Source organism: Phoenix dactylifera, chromosome 8 (genome assembly GCF_009389715.1).
Source record: "Phoenix dactylifera cultivar Barhee BC4 chromosome 8, palm_55x_up_171113_PBpolish2nd_filt_p, whole genome shotgun sequence".
Classification (NCBI taxonomy): Eukaryota; Viridiplantae; Streptophyta; class Magnoliopsida; order Arecales; family Arecaceae; genus Phoenix; species Phoenix dactylifera.
Window position 1 is genome coordinate 16,466,454 of NC_052399.1, and position 20,834 is coordinate 16,487,287.

The 20,834-nt window shown below is 39.3% G+C and overlaps 1 protein-coding gene across 16 annotated transcripts in view; it reads right to left on the reverse strand.

Annotated features, from left to right (window-relative positions):
- The window catches only part of LOC103702521 (protein TSS), a 36,461-nt gene extending 31,383 nt beyond the window's left edge, over positions 1 to 5,078 (reverse strand). For 14 of the 16 annotated variants that reach the window (XM_039129060.1, XM_039129058.1, XM_039129046.1 and 11 more), the window contains exons 1-2: positions 4,389 to 4,654; positions 3,478 to 3,570 (exon numbers count right to left, since the gene is read on the reverse strand). In XM_039129060.1, coding sequence (XP_038984988.1) covers positions 3,478 to 3,570; positions 4,389 to 4,580 — 285 coding nt within the window. In that variant the 5' untranslated portion in view covers positions 4,581 to 4,654. Of the gene's footprint in view, positions 1 to 3,477; positions 3,571 to 4,388; positions 4,655 to 4,883 lie in introns of those variants that run through there. The other 2 variants (XM_039129059.1, XM_039129061.1) reach the window with 2 other exon arrangements.
- Positions 5,079 to 20,834: the final 15,756 nt, after the last annotated feature.

Genomic DNA, 20,834 nt, shown 5'->3' on the forward strand with positions numbered 1-20,834 from the left:
GAGCTAAAGAGCCACTCGACCACGAAAATCGGAGGGCAAATGATGGGGGCAAAATAGATCATCCTGGCCACAACAAAAGGGCCACCCAATTTCGGCCCAATCGACACCAATGTCTGCCAGACGGAACCTTGGTCCGGCCCAGAACAAGCCCGACCTCGGATCCCGCCAAAAGCTCCTTCGACCTCAGGGATAATCGCCGACCCGCCCCGACCAAGCTCGAGGCGTCTTCCTTATTCGCCGGCCCGCCCCGACCGAGCTCGGGACGCTCTCTCCAATAATACGCCCCAACCCTTGAGCTCGGAGCGCTCTGCCGAGCATACCTCGGAATCCGGGATGTCAGGCTAGCCTCAGCACCCGTCAAGCCGACCTAGCCAAATGCATGATGCGACCTCTTGACGAGCTCGTCCTTGCCAACGGCCGCACCCATGTGCGTGTTTACACCCTCCTACGTGGCCATACATTGCGACACCACCACACCATGCTTTACTTGCTGGCCCACGATAGTCAAAAACAGCGCCATGCTACTCCAGCCATATCTGCTACGACTGTTGACACCTTACCGCTCACAAGGACGAACCACACCATGTGCCACAAGCAAGCTCTGGCTGTGCGCCATCCCCACTCATGATAGGAACGGATCATACCTTCGCCACCTAGGCGCCCCTACCGGGACTATAAATAACCCCATCAAGTAATACCTAAGGGACTTTTGGCTGGACCAACTAAGAACCACTCTAACTTGAGCGTCGGAGGGCTCTCACCAGAATTACCGGTGAGGCTTTGTGCAGGTACACCGCCAATCGTGGGAGGTGACTCTCATCATTTTCCTCCACACTCCGGCAGCTCCTTCGAGTCCTCCGGCGTGGTCACCCTCGGGGCAAATTTGAACCACAACAAGTTTCATTCTTTATTTTTTATCCTTGACCTTTATATGCTTGCATTAGTTAATATTTTTCATAAATTTTAATAATTTTTAAATTATGATCATAATGAATCTAACATGGTTACTTTGGTTGGTACACAAGCTTTTTTTTCGATGCTTAATCTATAACGTACTTTGCTGCCCAGTTTCCAAATTAATCGAAACCTTAGATGATATTTCCCAAATATTTTAAAGCCAAGTATGGGGTTTGGTTTTCAATTGGGATACATATTGCTAGTAAGGCCCTGTTTGGCTGAACTATTGGCAATAGAGCTTTTAGAAGTAGAGCTTTCTGAAGTAGAGATTTTATAAAAAGTTGTTTGTTGTTTGGCAACTATATTTCTAAAGTATTATGGTACTTTACCATGTGTTTGATAAACAAACTGAAAAATTACTTTTAGTATAACAAAATGATCACAAAGAACATTGCATAGTATTATACAATAGAAAATAATAAAATATAATATATATTAATACATAAATATATGCTATAGTATAATATTACTGTAATGTAATATAATATTATTATAATATAGTAATATAATATTGTATACTATAGCATAATAATTTAATATAATATTAAATTATTTAACATAACATATCAATGTATTATGATATAATGTAATATAATATTATATTTATAGTATAATACAATAATAAAGGTATAAAATATTATAATTATTAGCATAAATTAATTTTTCATAATATAACATAATATTAAATTATTTAACATAACATATTAATATATTATTAGCGTATATTAATTTTTCTAAATGGGATTCAAAAGGATGCATACAAAAATAGTAAAAAAGAATACCTTCTTCACAGGAAGAAATCTGTTCGGTGACTACGGTTTCTTGTTGGGACTCATGCAGACTTCCAGAATTATAAAGGAACATTTTACGTAATTGTTCTATTTTAGCACGGATATTTTGGTCAAAAAAATAATTATCCGATGGGGCCTAAATTACTTTTTCGAAATACTCCAAAATAGAGCTTCTTCAAAAAGTTAAAAACAACTTTTTGAAATTTTTATCAAACACCCTTACTTCATCTAAAAGTACTTTTGGAATGCCAAAAAGTGATTTTTGACCCTCCAAAAGTTTTGCCAAACGGGCCTAAGATTTTAGATTTAGTTAGGCTCTTATCATAATAATATGGCACCCACATGCAATTAATCCATGTGATATTACAAAAAATATTTGACATCCTCACATGCATTTGATATAATGCCACAATGATATACGATCCAACTCATAAAACCTCGAATCCTACTTTGTAAAGTCTTTTATATTGACTTCTCAGTAATTATATTTGCTTTGAAGCTATTAATTTAAATCAATTTTGAGAGTCATAGATGTTGCATTATGATTGAAATTAATTGGTTTTTTTGGTAAATAAAATTAATTCGCTTTGGAACTGCAAGTCCATGTCAGGGTGGTCAGTGACCAGCATGTGAAGTTACACTCCTGATGCATATCATGGTGTTCTAGACTTTGTGGTCGCACATTTAAAAAAAACAAAAAGATAAACTTGTAATTCTGCTTCATTTCTTATTAGAATCCACCAAAGTCGAACTTTTGACCTGTGTGAGTTGAACACATCCACTTCAACATAAACATATAAAAGGAATGACGCGTGCATCAATAACATTTATAAGATAGAAACGTCACCATAGAACCGCATGGTTAACAAGGAACTTTTCTATTGCTTAGCTTTGAACTAATCTTATATAGGTTACTAGCTAGCCTACAGAGAGAGACTATCATGATCTTTTTTGCATGAACCTTTTGGCGCCATGCGCTCATGATATGCTAAACCGGCCTATATCAGCCAGTTCAGCACGCACCGTACAAGTCCGATCCCTGACCGGTACAATACGAGGGTAGAAAATGATACCGGGCCCGTATCGAGAGAACTCAACCGAAGCCGAAGGAAAAGAAAAAGAGAAGGAGAGAGCAAGCGGAGAGGCCTCCGTCGGCCCCGTGGTTTTTCTTCGGTTCTAGTTGAGTTCTCTCGGTAAGGGCTCAGTACCGAACATACTGAACCAGTACCGTACTAGTTTGATAGGTGACCAGTACATCTATCAGTATCAGTATTGTATATCTTACATGCGTTACTTGCTAACCCAAAGTTTCTTTACGATGGGACACCATTCTTATGGGGGAGTACCATTTTGTAGCCATGTGGCAGACGATGGAGCAATACTAACAGTTCATTTGTTATTCCTTATATGTCATCATCACCAATCAAGGAGAGACGATCTCCAAAGCATGAAACATGAGTTGAACGGGTGGTATTAATTACGAAACATATCCACAAATCCTGCGGATTCAGAAGAGTTGCACAACTTCCACGAAAGTGCTCATTTTGAGAAATCTACATCACTTAATTATTTCTTTTTTCATTTTGCCAAATCTCATAGCCGAATAACAACACACCGCAAGTGCATCAATGAACCCACAATCCCTTCCATGTTCCCCCATCAGACTCAGAGGTCCAAATAAAGGAAAAAATCTTTGGAAACGAGTGACGAAGGAAGGAAGGTAGCGTACCTCGTGACACAGAGAGAAGCTCGTGATGGCACAGGTGACGGTGTTCGCACAAAGCAGGCGCCGTACATCTATTATCCTGTCCGTCGATATCCCCTGCGCAGTTCCCACATCCAATATCCATCATCCACCATCCGAAAGAAAAATAGAAGCAAGGAAAGATGTAATTGCAATTGAATGGCTATGAGGAATTAGGGGAGACACACAAAAGCCAAAGGTAGCGAACAAATAGGACCGTCACCATCCTATTCCATGAACTAGAAAAAAGATGTAATGGTTCCTCCATCAAGGTGGGCATGCAATTAATGTTGGAACACCGTACTAATCGGACCGGGGCGGTTCACTTTCTAATGCAAAGATCTCTCACCAGCTGGAACAAAATTTTAAGTTGTTCCAAGAGAAATCTAAATATATATATATAACTTTTCAGACTTTTGCACCTTTGTGTGTATAAAAAAAAGAAGAAAAGTCTGAGCTTTCCGGGTACGACGTGGGTCGCGGTCACACAGGGCCCTCGCGTACCTTTAAAGTCTGCAGGGGAGACGAGCTCGGGGAAAGCATGGGCTCGCCGACGTACGACTCCATTCGGCTTTCGCCGATGCAGCCTTTTATTTTTCTTTTTTTAATTTTTTTTTTTGAAATATTCTGAATCCGGTAATCTCCCTTCACACAATTTCGGTGTACCGCGTCTCTCACGTGACTGCTCTTCTCTCAACCCTTCGTTTCTTAGCTCAAATTATCTCCGATTCGAACTGGAGTATTTTTGCTTTTTTTTTTTATAATTTGTTTAGATGACTCACAATTTATTGAATATTTCACAGTGGATAAAGAAAACAGAGAGGATCAAAACCCAAAAAAAATAAAAAAAAGACAGCAGAGAGGATGATGGAGGGACAGTTTGGAGATATCTATACCTTTAGAATGACATTGGAGTCATCAGGGAGATTTATGGAGATGTCCATGGCCACAGGGAGAACTAGAAATGCAACAAGACAAAAAGTTAGCAATCTGCCAACCAAATCTAATACCATGAAGCGCGTATCTATTAAAATTAAAAAGAATAATAATAAGCCGCAGGGAATTTTTTGTTTGCTTGCTTTTCTCATCTTTCTTCTTCTTCTCGCCCTTGGCCTTCCCTCGGCCGCCCTTCGGTGACATTTCCTGTGCTCGCTGCCGCCTTCTGAAATATAGATGCAGCAATTCCTCAACTAAATTACACAAGCCGATGGCTTCTTATATGGAAGAGATGCTGTCATGGGAATTATATGAATGAAGGACGGTGTTCGAATACTCTTACCTCAAAGCCCACTCATGTTAAATAATAATATCACTCAATATAGATACATTAAAAAAAAAAGAGAGGGAGACTCAAAACGTAGCTCCAATAATCGCACTAACAAGATTCTAACCTCGGCAGAGAAATTAATTAAAGAGACTAAGACTTCCTTCAAGGCGGTGCTCGGCGTCGAGAAAGAGAAGTGATTTTGTATACTGGCTCTTCTGAAGGAGCTGAAGGAGGCTAAGAAGAAGGAGAGGGAATCGCCAATGAAGAAAACGAGAGAGCGACGCCGGGATAGGAAGATAGAGGAGAAGGAACGAGAGGGGAGTGAGCGAGTCCTGATAAGGGAGGAAGGGTGGAGATTTAACGTCAGGCGGGAGTTTGGCGTCTTCCCTGTGGGACAGCAATCAATCAACCACGGAGTTTTTATTCACTCATTCATAAATAGATAAATCGGGGCTCATCAGTCATCACACTGAAAATTTTATTTGGTCCTGTCTACCATATATATATTTCTTTTTTAATTTTATTCGTTGGGGGTGAATTGTGGAGGTAAAAAAATAAATAAATAAATAAATAAAATAAAAAATGAATTGAAATAATTTTGCCCTCGGAGGGCCATTAGGGCCGTCCAATGGACTGGAGTGGTTGGGTGGCCGCTAATGGGTGCTCCACCAATGCCAGCCGTCCAATGCGGATTGGACAGCTCGATCTCGTTTGCTCCCCAAAAGGCTCCGCGGCTGCACCATCTGCGGAGGAAATGGTTTTCTAACTTTACCCCTCCTATTTTGTGTTTCCCTTATGGGATTGGCTGTACATGCTAGCCTAGCTAGACTAGGGTTTTCCACAAATAAAATGAGGTTTAGATTTGCCAATCCAATATTCCAATGTGCAACTACGTTAGGTTCATCAGAGGGTGGCAAAATTCTTAAAGGTTTGGACCCAAAATTGGTTTAAGTCAGTGGGTAAATGAGTGTTGTCTTAGTGCCTTACACATTTATTGCTCCAAAAAATTGGCGAGAAGATTATTTTTTTTTTTTCTTTCTTCCTCATGTAAAAAAATTATAATCTTTTTGTCGACAAACAACACTAGCTAGAGCCTAGGTGCGTAGCAGTCAATTCATCATACATGGATGAGAGTTCTTTGGTTGCAAAAAGATACTCGGGCGAGAGATCAAGCCTAGAGATTTTTCCGCATCCTATGCGCTATTGATCTCAAAATATTTATCCGGTGGAGAGTAGTAGAATGGTTCTCACCTCTCCGAGCTCAACCCAAAAAAAGAAAAAAAAAATCAAATACCAGTAATATTTCGTACCTAAGCTTCAAGATTGCCATAGCTATCTCTTAAGGAATGAAATGCGAGCTAGAAATTCACTTAGGGCTCAAAATATTAAGCTGACAAACTAACTAAATCATGAAATTTACTCCTACTTTTTGAAATATCAAGTAATCGATAAGGCATTACATCTTTGTTGAAGGGACTCGATTGGGTACAAAAGGCTTGTATTTTAAATGATAATTGGGTTTTTTGTATCGATTATATAGTTTCATTATATATAGATAGCAAGAATAATGTCAATCCAACTAGCATGGGTGAGGTTTCAATTACAAGTTTGCAAATTTTTTCGTTTGAAAGGGCAAGTTTGGAAGTCACCAGGTGGGTCTCTACTGGCCCCTCTTTAATACCCTCTTCTTTCCGTGATCTCCTCGGTGTATATTCCTCCTGCCAATGCTTAATAAGATGCAAGGTCAATAAGTATGGCTCGCCAAGTTCAGAAGATAGTGGCCAAGTTAGATTTGAAGCAATCTTTCAACTTATGATCAAGTTGTACTAGATTCTCGATCTCCAGTGCTAGGCAATGGATCAAAGAATCATTTCTGGAGAGAGAGGGAGAGAGAGAGAGGGAGAGAGAGATGTATTTAGCCCTTACCTCTCATGGAGTGAATTGAGAAATCACTGTAATGAAGGTTTATAAAAAGGGAAACAGTAGTCAAGACAAGGGCTCCTGTTCTTATAGAGCTCTTGAAAGGGAACCAATCCCACTGAAGTCGATGATAGACCTACCTGGCACTACGAGGATCACCAACCTTCTCTCCACCAAGTCCTTTCTTAACTCCTCAACATTGTGAGCATCACATCATATAAGCTTTGGCGACGCGTCTCTAGAATTCTCAGTTCCTCCATAGATCAAACTCTTGTATTGCCTAGCTTTAAGAGAACAATCTTTTTGATGGAGAGAACACGAGAGAAAGTGGTCAATGCCATTTGTATGCTCTCTACACTTGGGAGACCTCAGACAATGATTTCTTGCCTCTTCACTGGCAAGAAAAGGTCTTTTCAAAAAAAAAAAAGAAGCTCTATCATAAAAAAAAGACAAAGAAAAGCCATAAGTTTCTTTTTTTTTTTAAGAAAAAAAAAGCTCCTTGAACCATTTGGATGCAAGAAGATGATTAAATTTAACCTAGATCGATCGGGTTGGGACTTCCCTCATCATTTGCAAGTCCATCCGGAAGGAACAAAATAATCAGACCTTAACTGATCATAATTTGCACCTGAAATTCTCTTTCCTTCAACTATGGCTTAGTTTTGACGCTCATGAATCAATTTGCTTTTGCCCAAGAAAAAGCTGCATTATTATTCAGTTAGGACTTACTTTCTAATGGGTTAAGTCGGGTTAATCCCATGCTCAATTCTGGCCTCAAAAAATTATATATTTCAGTCTTTAAGAAAATATGCTATCAAAGTGATCATCTGATCCCATAAGAACCATATTTGAAAGAATTTAGTCAACTATGGTTGTTAAGCAAGGCCATCCAAGCCCTTAGAAGAATCTACAACCAAAGAGCTAAGCTAAGGCCACATCCAAAAGCTGTCTAGTAATATGGCACTATCTTGCCACTTGGCACGGACCGCAAAGCTTGGAAATGTCATGTATTAGTCATGGACGTACAGCGAGCTACTCTACTGCAAGCTTGTGATTCCAATAAGCAGTAGTTCAGTCTCCTCTCAATATCAAACAGTGGTTAAGAGCCAAGTTGTCCTCCTCCCATGTACATGAGAAAACCAAACCAAGAAAGACTTTTGGGAAACGGGAAAGAGAAAAATCTTCAGCATGATCTCTGCGAGCATCCTTTTTCTTGTACTGTCAACTGCTACAAGTATGAGAAAAACCCAACCATGAAAGCAATATCTTTCTTCATTCAAAAAAAGAAATAGCTGATCCAGTGCCATAGAATGTCACGGGAGTTACAAGAGACAGTGGAATGACAACGTTGGATTGGCATAAGGCATGAAAAGGAAGATGAATTCCTAGTCATCGCATTCTGATAGCATCAATGCTAAGGAGGAAAATTTGTATCCATATTCATTTCTATTAGGCAGATACAAATATGAATATTGGTGCTAAAATTTATACTTATATATACTTTATTTAAAATGATGTGGATACAAACAGGATATTGAAAATACCGATACAAATAAATTGGATACTTCAACTTTATCAGCCTCCAAATCAAAGATAGCACTTTATGAAAGATAAATCAAATTAAAGATATAAATGTCATCACTCATTTCCTTTTAAGTTTATGAGAGCTATATATGATTTTATTGGATAGCAAATAGAATCAGATTTCCTTTTAATGCATGCATGTTTGTATGTGCCTATATATGTATGTATGTTTTTATACTACATACATACATACATACATACATACATATATATATATATATATATATATATATATATATATATATATATATATATACACATACATACATACATACATACATACAACGATTCATGTGTAAAACAGATTTGGACGAATATTATCCAATCTATTGGGACATGTAATTAACGGAGAGACAAGCAGACGAAAGAAGATAAGCGAGGAAGAGTAGTGCTCATGTGGAAGAGTTTTGGAAGAGACTTTTACTCTCAATCTTGTTGTTGTGCTTTTGATAGGTGGGATTAGGTCCATTGCATAGCAAAAACTTTAATTGTTAACTACTTTGGGCTTTGAGATGGTGTTGAGAGTTCGATAACTTTCTCTTTGTTGGACATGAGAATTTGATAACTTCTGATGACCCTGAACAGCCTCACAAGCAAGAACCCTAAAAATGAATCTAAACACCCACCATATATTGTGTTTAAGCAGTTGAACCAAAGTAAGTGATGTAGTGTAGAAGAAGCAACATTTGGTCATGAAGTCAAAGTTTTATCTCTTTAATTTCTAGTAAGTTGTGTTTCTAGTAAGTTGTGTTTGCATTTATTTTGGGTTTGGGAATTGTAATGGGTGCTTAGTAAGTTGAAGCTGCATTAATGCTTAGACTAGTATAAATAGACTATGTGGTAGATGGTGAAGGATAGATTGTGATTACTAAATTATTTGATATAAGCTTGAGCTTGTAGCTCACTTTATCCATCCTCTTCTCTTGTTGTGAATGTTTGTTCATCTATTTATCCTTTCATTTGGCCGTTTCAAACCCCCACCCACCCTCATCATTTGGTATCAGAGCTTATGATTACACTCTTGGGTTATTCTCTTCCTTCTCATGGCGGCACGAGGAGGTAGAGGACGACATGGCAACCAAATGAGGGACGAAAGGGATGATGAACTTCAAGCACTTCGAAGACAAGTCGAGGAACTTACTTTGCATCTTGAACGCCGAGAAGCTCGTAATGAGCGAGGTGGTTCAAGCCGTGGGTCTTTCATTGACGAATCGGATGTGAATCCATTTGCCAATCATGGAGGACGAATGAAAAGGATGTTCCGTCGTGATTCTGGCACTTTGAAGATTGATTTACTGGAATTCTATGGTCGCCTTCAACCCGAAGAGTTTCTTGAATGGCTTAGCACCATTGAAAAATTCTTTGAATACAAGGAGACACAGGAGATTCAAAGAGTAAAGCTTGTTGCTACAAGGCTTTGTGGTTATGCTTCGGCATGATGGGATAGAGTTCAAGAGATGCGGCTTCGCAAAGGAAAGCCTAAGATTTCTTCTTGGGAGAAAATGAAATCTAGGCTTAAGGAGAAATTCCTTCCGGTGGATTTTGCTCAAATTGTCTTTTCTCAATTCAACAATTTTCGTCAAGAGTCTAAAAGTGTGATTGATTACACTAAAGAATTCTACAAGCTAATGGCTCACAATGATCTTCAAGAATCCGAAGAACAACTTGTGGCGTGGTATGTTGGAGGTCTAAGAATTTTAATTCAGGATGAAGTAGAAATGCATCGATTATGGAATCTCAATGATGCGTATCAACTAACCTTGAAGGTAAAGGCTAAGCTTGCTCGTAGTGGAAGGAAGAAATTTGTGGAAGTGCAAAGTCTTTACCCACCCTCCAAAGGAGACTCTTCTCATGCTAAGAGTACTAATTCAAATTTTTATGATCGTGGCAATAAATCTAATTCTTGTTTCAAGTGTGGAGAGGTTGGTCATTATCACTACACTTGCCCAAAGAAACATGTTGATGTTCACGTAAATCTTATAAAAAAAGAAGATCTTGATAGCTCAAAACAGCCCGTGTATGATGAAGAAGGTGACATTAAGCATGTGAAGGTTGAACTAGAAGAAGATGAAAGTCTTATGATCCATAGAGTGCTTGCAACTCTAAGTTTTGATTCAAATGAAATTTGGCATAGTTTAAATATTTTCAATCTTCAAGAAAATGTTTGTGACATTAAGAAAGAAGAATGTTGTGTGGATTGGGATTCTCCACCGGTATATGATGTTTATCCAGATGAAGAACAAATTCGGAATAACAGTCTAATGTTCTCAGAGCATTTGTCTTTGTCATTAGAAAAAATTTATCGTGATACTAATGTTGTTGTCTTGGATGAGAGTAAGGAGTTGCTCTTACTCCCTTCTCAAGGAGTAGACATTTTTAATGAAGGCTTTCATAGGACATGTGGAGAACTATACTTCAAAGAGCTTAAAGATTATTTCAACATGATGATGTGGCACCAAACTCCATCTTTCAGAAATCATGAGTTCAAATGCTTGAAGGGTTCGTTTGATTTCAAAAAGTTATTGAGTGATTTCCTTAATAACAATCCAAAGATCCTATGTCAAGAGGAGATATTCATAGCACTTTCAATTGAAGATGATATTCTCAAGGATCTTTGGTCACGGTTCGAGGCTTTACCAGACTTTGAAATTTATTGGCAAAAAATGGACACGACATTTTTGCAAGCCAAATTGAATTATGGGTTTAGATTCTACATTCCTCTTGCATTTCATATGCATCACATATTGGCGTATCATAGCGATTTTGGATGACAACTCGAGGACGAGTTCTTTCTCACCCGGGGAGGATGATGTAGTGTAGAAGAAGCAACCTTTGGTCATGAAGTCACAGTCTTATCTCTTTAATTTTTAGTAAGTTGTGTTTCTAGTAAGTTGTGTTTGCATTTATTCTGGGTTTGGGAATTGTAATGGGTGCTTAGTAAGTTGGAGCTGCATTTATTTTGGGTTTGGAAATTGTAATGGATGCTTAGTAAGTTAGAGCATGATTAATGCTTAGACTAGTATAAATAGACTATGTGGTAGATGGTGAAGGGCAGATTGTGATTACTAAACTATTTGATATATGATATAGCTTGAGCTTGTAGCTCACTTTATCCATCCTCTTCTCTTGTTGTGAATGTTTATGCATTTATTCATCCTTTCATTTGGCCTTTTCAAACCCCCACCCACCCTCATCAATAAGTTTTGACGACTCAATAGCTCTAACACATTGTTGCAATTAATACCCGGACCATCAACAATGTTCACCAAGCAGATATTTTGGGCAGCTCATGTGAGGACTGCAAGCTCATGAATTGCTTATAATGGAGCTGAGCTTTTTTTCTTTTCTAAAATTGAATAGCAAATCGATCGCTACCTATAAGAAACTTGCAGTGCTCAAGTTTGCATCATGTTAGGGGATATTAATCCACTATGGCACAATTAAAATTCCCTGACCAGGACTCCAAGCAAGCTCCTTCATCTCATTCTGAATGTCCTCGCTTGAGATTGACCATGATTGCTGGGGGGGAAACAATTCTAGTGAGGCTTGGAATTTGCTTCCTTGATGTTATCTATGGTTGAAAATCTGAATTCAGACTTTTATAGAAAACTTGAAAAAAGTAATGATTAATTTTGTTTATGACAAAATATTCAACAAAACAGATAGGAAGAAGCAACACGCTTTGAAACTTCTCATACACACACACACACACACACACACACACACACACACACACACACACACACACTATTTTGAGCAGATAAATTCTAATGTATATTTCTACATATTTGCCACATGAATTGTCTAAGATGTAGGTTTGGTTTGAAGTGGAAGAATTTTTCTTCTTTTGTATGAATCCATTATCGGATTTTGCAATGATCACTTTGAGATCTGTGCAGATAGATAAATGAAGGGGTTAGGTGTGTTTTTGACATTTATGAAAGGTGTGGTCTAACATCGATACCGTAAGATACAGCCCAAACCCTCTGATAAATGCATGCCGTACGTAACGACAGCCAGTATAAACGTCCTTTAGTTTAGGCTGGTAGTTACGTGACGCTACTGCTCCAGTTGGATTCAATCTAGAACTATTCTTCAGCTGCCACTATTGTGATGTTACTTCTCATTAATTTGCTTTCACATATATACACAGATAGATGGATATACTGTGAAATTATAATATCCACACAGTTGGTGCCTATGAGCTTCATCATGAACAAAGGAAAAGCTTCGACAATTATGGCACCAAGGACATGAAACTTGCAAGGAGCTTCTCATAGGAATAGTTAGAGGATTGCCCTTCGTTATTGTCATTGGCTTTTCCATTTCAACCGTTAACCTGTCTCATGAGAAGCGGCGAGACAGTATAGTAGCTAGGACTCGATCCGGAGTCTCAAAAACTCCCAAGGGGAACTCTTCCTCCGGATTCTCTGCTACAACATAGCTAAATCAGACGAAGTTTGACTGATTTAGATAGACCTATGAATCAAGACTCATACTAAGGCTATCAGATTCAAGCTGAAATTTTTTTACCGAAACACTCAAAATTTGAGTCACCTTTGACAAGTGCATGCAAACGCGCGCGCACCCAAACATGCACTACGTCAATTTCTTCTCCGTATCCACATGGCCAATAGTTTCAGTGCAAGATTCTTAAAACTGAAAATATGAAGGCCATTGATCCAAATATGCAGCACAGACATGCATGTGTTTGGTTTGCCGAAAGCTGGCCAACTACACTCCCAATCTCTATTGCGTCTGCGTATTTCATATATAAAATGTGAAGGAAAATGACCAAACCTTAAATAATCTAACCTTTGAAAGAATCGATGCTCGTCACAAGTTCTGCAACAAAGGTACAAAGTAACGATCAAATTAAGGGAGCCTTCAATGCGTGGATCAACTGATTCTGAAGTGGCGTCTAGCTCTTGTCCTCCATTTGCAATTGAAGTCCACGTAGAGACAAACCACGTTGCGGCTTTCATGCGGAAGGGAGCAATGTAACGTGAGGGCCATTTCCACCGAGAATTTGTAAGCCTCTGCATGTACCTCCTGAGCCCCTAGAATTTGTAACAGTACTGCTGATTGGTTAAGTTTCTCTGTTGATGCTATACCAGTGCTGGTTGTTTGCATATCTTTTTAACAAAAAAAAGGAAAACGAGGTTTTCCAAGGGTAGGTCAAATATTTTAGCCATATCCACAGTCGGTATCGTATGTGTCCTTCGGACTCATGGACGTAGGAGTACCCCAAAAGAAGCTTGGATGGCTTCTTGGATTAATTATCACATGCTCGCTGGTGCTTCGCATCGATGCAATCTCTTGTAGCCTGCTAAACCTCTGCTATATGTGAGCATTGCAAGGCTCGGGTGAAGCTGATCAATAGTGCATGAAATCATTTGAGCATCCTCTCCCTCTCAATTTAGCTGGCAGCGTGCAATGTGAAGATGATGCCTTATGAACATTGATCAGGGTTTTGTTTATTTGTTAGAATTTAGATATATTAATATTTTTTTAATATATATTCTTCTTAATATGTAAAATTATTTGAATACCTTCCTAAAGTTGTTATTTGCATATATACCCTCATAAAATACTTATTTTGTATGTATACCTTTATTTTTTTTTCTTTTTAGCATATGTACATATACGATTTATTGCTGTTAAAAATAAAAGGTAATTAAAAAGATTGAAATACCCTTACGGGCAGACATATAAAAAGAAAAATTTATAAGTACATACACTCAAATAGCAATTTTGTAAGAGTATTTATATAATTTTATATATTTAAGAGAATATAAAGTTTAAAAAAATATTAAAAAATTATTAAAATTTTGGTGAGACTTGCCCAATCTTTTATGATTCAGTTGGATTGGTAAGTCAAAAAAAAAAAAAAAAATCCAAGCCACACTATTTTTTTTTTTTGTTTAAGATCTTAAAATGATCAAGTTGAAATATTGGAAGATGATTTGATAAGTGAGAAGCAAGAAAGCTTTGCGCGGGCAAGTGGTGGATGACTCTGCTTCCATCTTTCTAAAGGTTGCTTAGGGAGAAGATGATGGATAAGAAGACAGTGTGTTTCGAAGGGGAGGAGGTGTGGGGATGGTGAGCTTCATTGTATTGTGTTTGTGGGGGTGGAGAGTGTTGGGGAAGGGAGATGGATCAGTGCGGGAGGGGTGCACCAGAGGTTTCTTACATGTTTAGTAAGAGTGGTCAAACCTCAGGCATCGGAAATACTTCAGGGGTTTCCCCTTCCCTTCTTCTTCCTCCTTCTCCTCTTTTCCTGCAGTGTCCGTCATCAAAAACGCTCGGATAAACAGATATAGTCTTCAATAGAAAACAAATACGAACCTACCGGGAAACTCTTTCCTCCTACCCATTCTAATCTAATTTCTGTCGCCCACGCGTTCAACGAGAATCATTACTGGTCCTAGTTAAACAGACTTCCAGGAAATTAAAGCTCACGAACTAATGGATTCACGCACTCTCATGTGAGGTTACCTCCCAGGACCTTGGCCGGTCACCGCGCCTCCTCCGTCTGCCATCCTTGACGACAATCCGAGGAAGGGACGGCCATGGTACCATCTCTACATTCGTTACTTGGATCGCTGGAGGTTACGGGACTCCGGTTGGGTTCTAATTTTTACGATCCCAAAGATAGGAAAATTTAGAGAAGTCAATGAGACGGTCGACTGGGTGAGAGCACCTACCATCCCTTGATCCAGAACATAGGAATGATGATGAGAGATGGAGGAGCCTTTCAGGCCAAGTATGTATTCAGAGAAGCCAATGAGACGGCCGACTGGATGGCTGCCTACGTGACCTATCACTCAGGATACATCTTTTAGTCCGAAGAGGAGGATTGCTACTGGCACTTCGCAAACTGTTGTGTTTTAATTTTATTCGATGTATTCATACATGCACTGTGATGTATGAAGCAGCCGTGTTGAGGGGAAAAAAAAAAAAAAGGAAGAAGAAAATTCTTCGACTCTTTGACGGTCAAAGCAGTGGCGCGCTAGCTCTTAAAACACGCCACGTTTCAATTGCCCCATCGATCGGAGGGCACTGATCGCCCGATGGTCCACCGATGGGGCACGTACACCATAACATTCTCGTTTTCTCTCTCTCTCCCCTCTCTCCCTGCCTCCCACCCACGCACACATGCCGTGATTGAAGGGGTTCGTACGTGGCCACGTGGGAATGGGTGCATGCATCGCGCGCCGCGTAAAACGTGAAAGATGCAAATAGGTCCGGACGTGCAGAGAGAATGCGGCAGCTGCCGGCATGGGAGGGGGAGGTCGGCTCTCCACGGTCTGATGGGGATCGAACGGGTCGACCGAGATCACTCATTCTCCAGATTCTCTCTCTCTACGCTGAGCATTCCGTACCACGTGCCGACGTCACTGTCAGTGATCGTTATACGGAAATAACAGCCACGAGCACTGTAGTTAATTAATTGCGTTGTTGGAGATGCATGGATTTGCTGTTGAACGGTGAATAGCAGTCGTGTGCTAGTGTGTGCCAAGAGCCTTGCAACGTGGCAGGCTTGCTGCCTCCAATACACGATCACTCCATGCTATGCCCTTATTTTCTCATACCGTGAATGCCAAGTTGAGCTCCCCCGCCAGTATCAAGTAGGCTTCTTATCAGACCATGCTTCTTATGGTGTGACATTCCACAAGTCTTTCATAAGGCATCTATTCAAGATATAAACGGCACAATTTACTGCTTTGGCCCAAAATTGCTTTGGCATATCTTTGCTTTTCAACATACATCTCACTACATCAAGAATACTTCTATTTCTTCTTTCCGCAATTTTATTTTGTTGTGAAGAGTATGGAACAGTCAAAAGTTGATGAATTTCATTCTCTTCACAATAAGCTTCAAATTTTTTAGAAATAAATTCTTTATCTTTATCAGATCTCAAAGATTTAATAGTATAACCATGCTTTCTTTCTCGACATATATCTTAAATCTTTTGAATGCATTAAAAGCTTCGGATTTATTTATCAAGAAATAAATCCATATCTTTCTACTAAAATCATTAGAAAATGTGAGAAAATATGTGCTCACCGAAAGAGGTAGAAACAAGTGGCCCACAAACATCTATGTGCACAATTTCTAGTGGCTCCCATACTCGATATGTTGCTTCATCTAGAAAGCTCTTTCTATGATGTTTTCCGAGAAGACAACCTTCACAAAGTTGCTTTGGATATTCTATGGATGGCAATTCCTTCATCAAATCATGCTTAGATAAAAACTTTAAAGCACCAAAGTTGGGATGACCCTAGCTTAAATGCTAAAGCCAAAATGAATCTTTAAAACAAGCCTTCAAACATAGCAACTTCACTTTTAATGTTTAGAAGAAACATTTTATTCTTTGTCATTTCAACATTTGCAATCATTCTATTTCTTGAATCTCTTATAGCAAGAGTATGATTTTGTATTTGAATATTATAATCTTTCTCCAAAAGTTGCCCAAGCTCAAAATATTATTCTTCATATTTGACACATAGTAAACATCGGAAATAAATGTATGAGTACCATTCTTCAAACGAATCAAAATAGTGTCTTTGCCCCTTACCAGAATTTTAGAAGAATCTCCAAAAATAACTTAACCACCAATTGATTTATCAAGCTTCACAAACATGCTCCTTTTGCCGCATATGTAGTTGATCGCTACTGTATCAAGATACCATGCTTACTCTTTATTGCCTTGTTCTCCTTTATATGCTAATAATAAAAATAACTCTTCTTCTTCATTTCTTTTTTCACCATAATTATCTTTCTCTTCAACTTGATTAGTAGCACTCTAACAATTTGAAGAGTAGTGCACAAACATCTTGCAATTATAATATTGAATATTAGATCTATCATACCTTCTTTCATATGACCTTCCTCTACTACGTCCTCTTTCTCTTATAAAATTTGAACCTTGCTCCTTCTCTTCATTGCTTAATGAGCCATATTTAATTCTTTCTCTTCCTCGTCCTTGGTTAGGGACTCGACCTCATCGTCGGACACTTTTTTAAGTTCTCCCATGATCTTCTTTTGTAGTATGCTTCGTTTGTAGAACTTACTCCAATGGCTTTTCTTCCTTTATTTTGTTATTCTTTTCCTCGTGAACTTGCAAAGAGCCCATAATTTCTTCAATTATCACTTCCTCCAAATCCTTAAATTCTTCTACAGCTGCAATAACAAAATCAAATTTCGGATCCAAAGACTGCAACACCTTTTCCACCGCTTGAACATTAGTTAGAGTTTCACTATTTCTCCTTAATTGATTAACAATCACCATAACTCTTATGAAATAATCAGCAATAGATTCTAAATCTTTCATTTGTAAAGACTCAAAATCACTTCTAAGACTTTGAAGACGAATCTTCTTTACGTTATCAATACCCTTGTATGCTTTTTGAAAAAATTTTCAAGCTTGTCTTGATATTGTAGCAGTTGCAACAATCTCAAAGGTAGCTTCATCCAACCCTTGATAAATCAAGAAAAGAGCCTTCTTGTCCTTTTTCCTTGACTCCCTTAGCGATTGTTTTTAATTCTTTGTTAAAGTCACCTCATCTTCAGGCTCCAAATAGCCTTTTTCCACCATCTCCTACGCATCTTGCGAGTCGAGCAGCGCCTTGATTTAGATGCATCAATTCTCGTAGTTGTCTTTGGTGAGTCGAGAAACCAAAAATGCCATCTTTTTGTTGGCCATTGGATCAATATAGTTCTGACACCACTTTGTTAGAAAATGAGAAAGAACACTCAAGAAGAAGATAGTAGAAACTCTCAAGAGCAATGTTTGGAAAAAGAATAATTTTCATTCAACTCATCTTACAAATGGATCCTTCCAACCCTTTATATAAACTTCATGTAGCTCTAAAAATTCCTACATGTAACTCATAACTCTTAACCTTTAATTTTCCTAACTCATAACTCTTTAATCTCATATAACTCATGACTCTTCACATTTTACAACTTATGATTCTTAACCTTCTATTAACTCATGATAATTTTTGTGACCCTTGGCCCTTAACTTTTTTGACCTTGACCTTGACTTTGACTCTCCAACGGGTTCTAAGATGCCGCATCACCTAAGGAATCAAGTTTATTATGAACATTGGTCTGGGTCCCTGCAGTGGAAGCAGACTCCAAATAAATTTAAATGGATGGGAAGCAGGTCTTGGAGGGTTGGACAGTGGTTGGCAGGGATGCGACCATTATTGTGGGAGGGAGCGATGGAGTCCAGGTCAGAGTGCCCCATGCACCGTTTTACTTGGGCCCTTGTTCGGATAGGTGCCCTAAGATAGTCTTTTCAGGGGTGGTGGAATGGCGAAGGGCGTCTGCGTTCGTACGCTTTTCTGCCGGCCACTGTCGGGGAGGTTTGGTGTTGTTCGCCGATGAGATAGGTTAAAGGCTGATTCGCTGTGGCGGAGATGGTGTCCACACCTCGAGCGGCAGTGTCGGGCAATGACTTGGGTCCAGTCGCCGTGTTTGGTTGGCGGCGATGGTTTGATACATCGTTGGTGACTGATGGTCGTTGCTGAGACTATATATAAGTTTAGTCATCTCAGAGTTGCTGAGGCCGAATGGTGGGCGAGAGTCGTGTCTTCCTCCGTTCCCCAATGGAATGGCATTGGCACCAGTCAAAGGGACGAATGGTCGGAGGAGAGGGGTGGACACTGGTTGTAAATAATTGAGCCGTTTGCTTTTTGGCGATCCTTCTTGCCCCTACTGCTACCCTTTCCGGGTTTTTTCCAAGTTTTTCCGCTGACCTTAGTCTGTGGTACGCCTGACCACCATGGCGATTCCGGACTCCAGGATGAAATAGGTCATCATTTGTATGATGAGGGCTTTTTGGCGATCATGCTTCCCCCCAATGTAACAGCACCGATCGTGTGCCCAGTTCCAGCAGTGTCTGCATGAGCACACAGCTTCTTTCATGGGCGATTGTAATGGCAACTCTCTCTTCTGCTCGTTGTTGTTGTCGTCGTCGTTTCGGTTCTGGAAATATTTTCCTCTCCTTAAGGGGTAGGTCGGGATCTTGGGGGGTGGTTCGTCGCTTCAAGGTCTTCCATCGGGCGGTTGCGATGGCCACAGTACTTGCTGCTCATTGCTGCAGTCAACTTTCTCGTCTCCCACCTTCGCCTGGTCGAGCTTGCTTTTCGGTTCTTGAAGCATTTTCCTCTTCTTCAATGGTAGGTCGGAGTCTTGGGGGCCATTCCTTGCTTCGAGATCTTCCGTCGAGCAATTACGATGGCTGTCAGTTGCCGCTGCTCGTCGATGCCGTCGTCTTTCTCATCTCCGGCCTCCTCCATTTGGCTGGGTATCCTATTCGGTTCTTGAATTAATATCTTCGTCTTCCTCGAGGGTAGGTTGCGATCCTGGGGGCGGTTCTTCGCTTCAAATTCTTCTTTTGTTGATAAAACTTAAGATCTTCTTTCGAAAGTTGATGCTGCTTCTTGATATAGCCAAACCAACCAAGGAGAGGGTGAAGTCACGGCTTACGAAGTAAGCAAGAGCTACAGATCGAGGAGGGGGTCTGTTACTTTGTTTTGATGAAAAGGAGGAGAGCTTCCAACGTGCTTTTCTTCTTTAGAAACCCTCTAATATGTGTTTAGAAGAAAGTTTGAAGAGTAGTATATTTGTAGCGAATTTTGGTTTCCTCTTTACATGTGGACTTTCATTATATGTACTTAAAAAAAATATGATTCCAATTATAACTGATTTTTTAGGGGAGACTTCGATTATAACTGTAATTACTATTATGACTCTTTTTTTTAATGAACTTTTTATCATAACCTTTTAAATAATAATCCAAACGTACAGTAACGCATGCAGTTTTGTATTGTGAGGGAGATGAACGTGTCTTTCTAAAGAAGGCGTTGATCAAAGGAAGGGTGGCCACTTTCATAGCATGATTGTTTTTGTTCTTGCAGGATATAATTAGCAATCTTCATTTTCATCTATTTGAAGCAGGCATTATGTATATTGCCTCACCAAATCCTTATTCAAATGAAAAGCATCCTCATCGTTTTCCTTAGTTGCTCCATCTATGTCTGTTACGGTGTCCTGTGATTTCAAACTTATGACTTTGATTCAAGGACCTGCCCTCCTCATTCATTGCAGGGAAACTGCAATATTTCCTTCTGAAGCTGTTATTAAAATTTAGGTGTTCCCGAAGGGCATTGGATCTGAAGAAAACTACTAAAATAATGGTTTCAAATTTAATGCTGAATATGTTGGTGCGTTTATACCTCCAAAAATGATAGGTTATATCTAATGTTATATTGGCTAACATCTTGATAGTTAAGGAATCAGATTTTTTTTTTCCGAAGAAAATAAAGCATGCTTGCTGAATGAGATGAGACTACTTTTCTGGGGTACTTTGCATAAGATCGGTGGGTTGACATTTAGCCAGTATACTTATTGTGTCAACATTGCATCCGGGTACGTATCCACCAAGGGTTGAAGTCCCACGTTTTCTCTGACCTATCAGTGGGTTATTTGAGCTGCTTGCTTTATGTACAATGTTATTGCTCGGCTCGTTTGCCAATGGTTCTAATATGGTGCATGA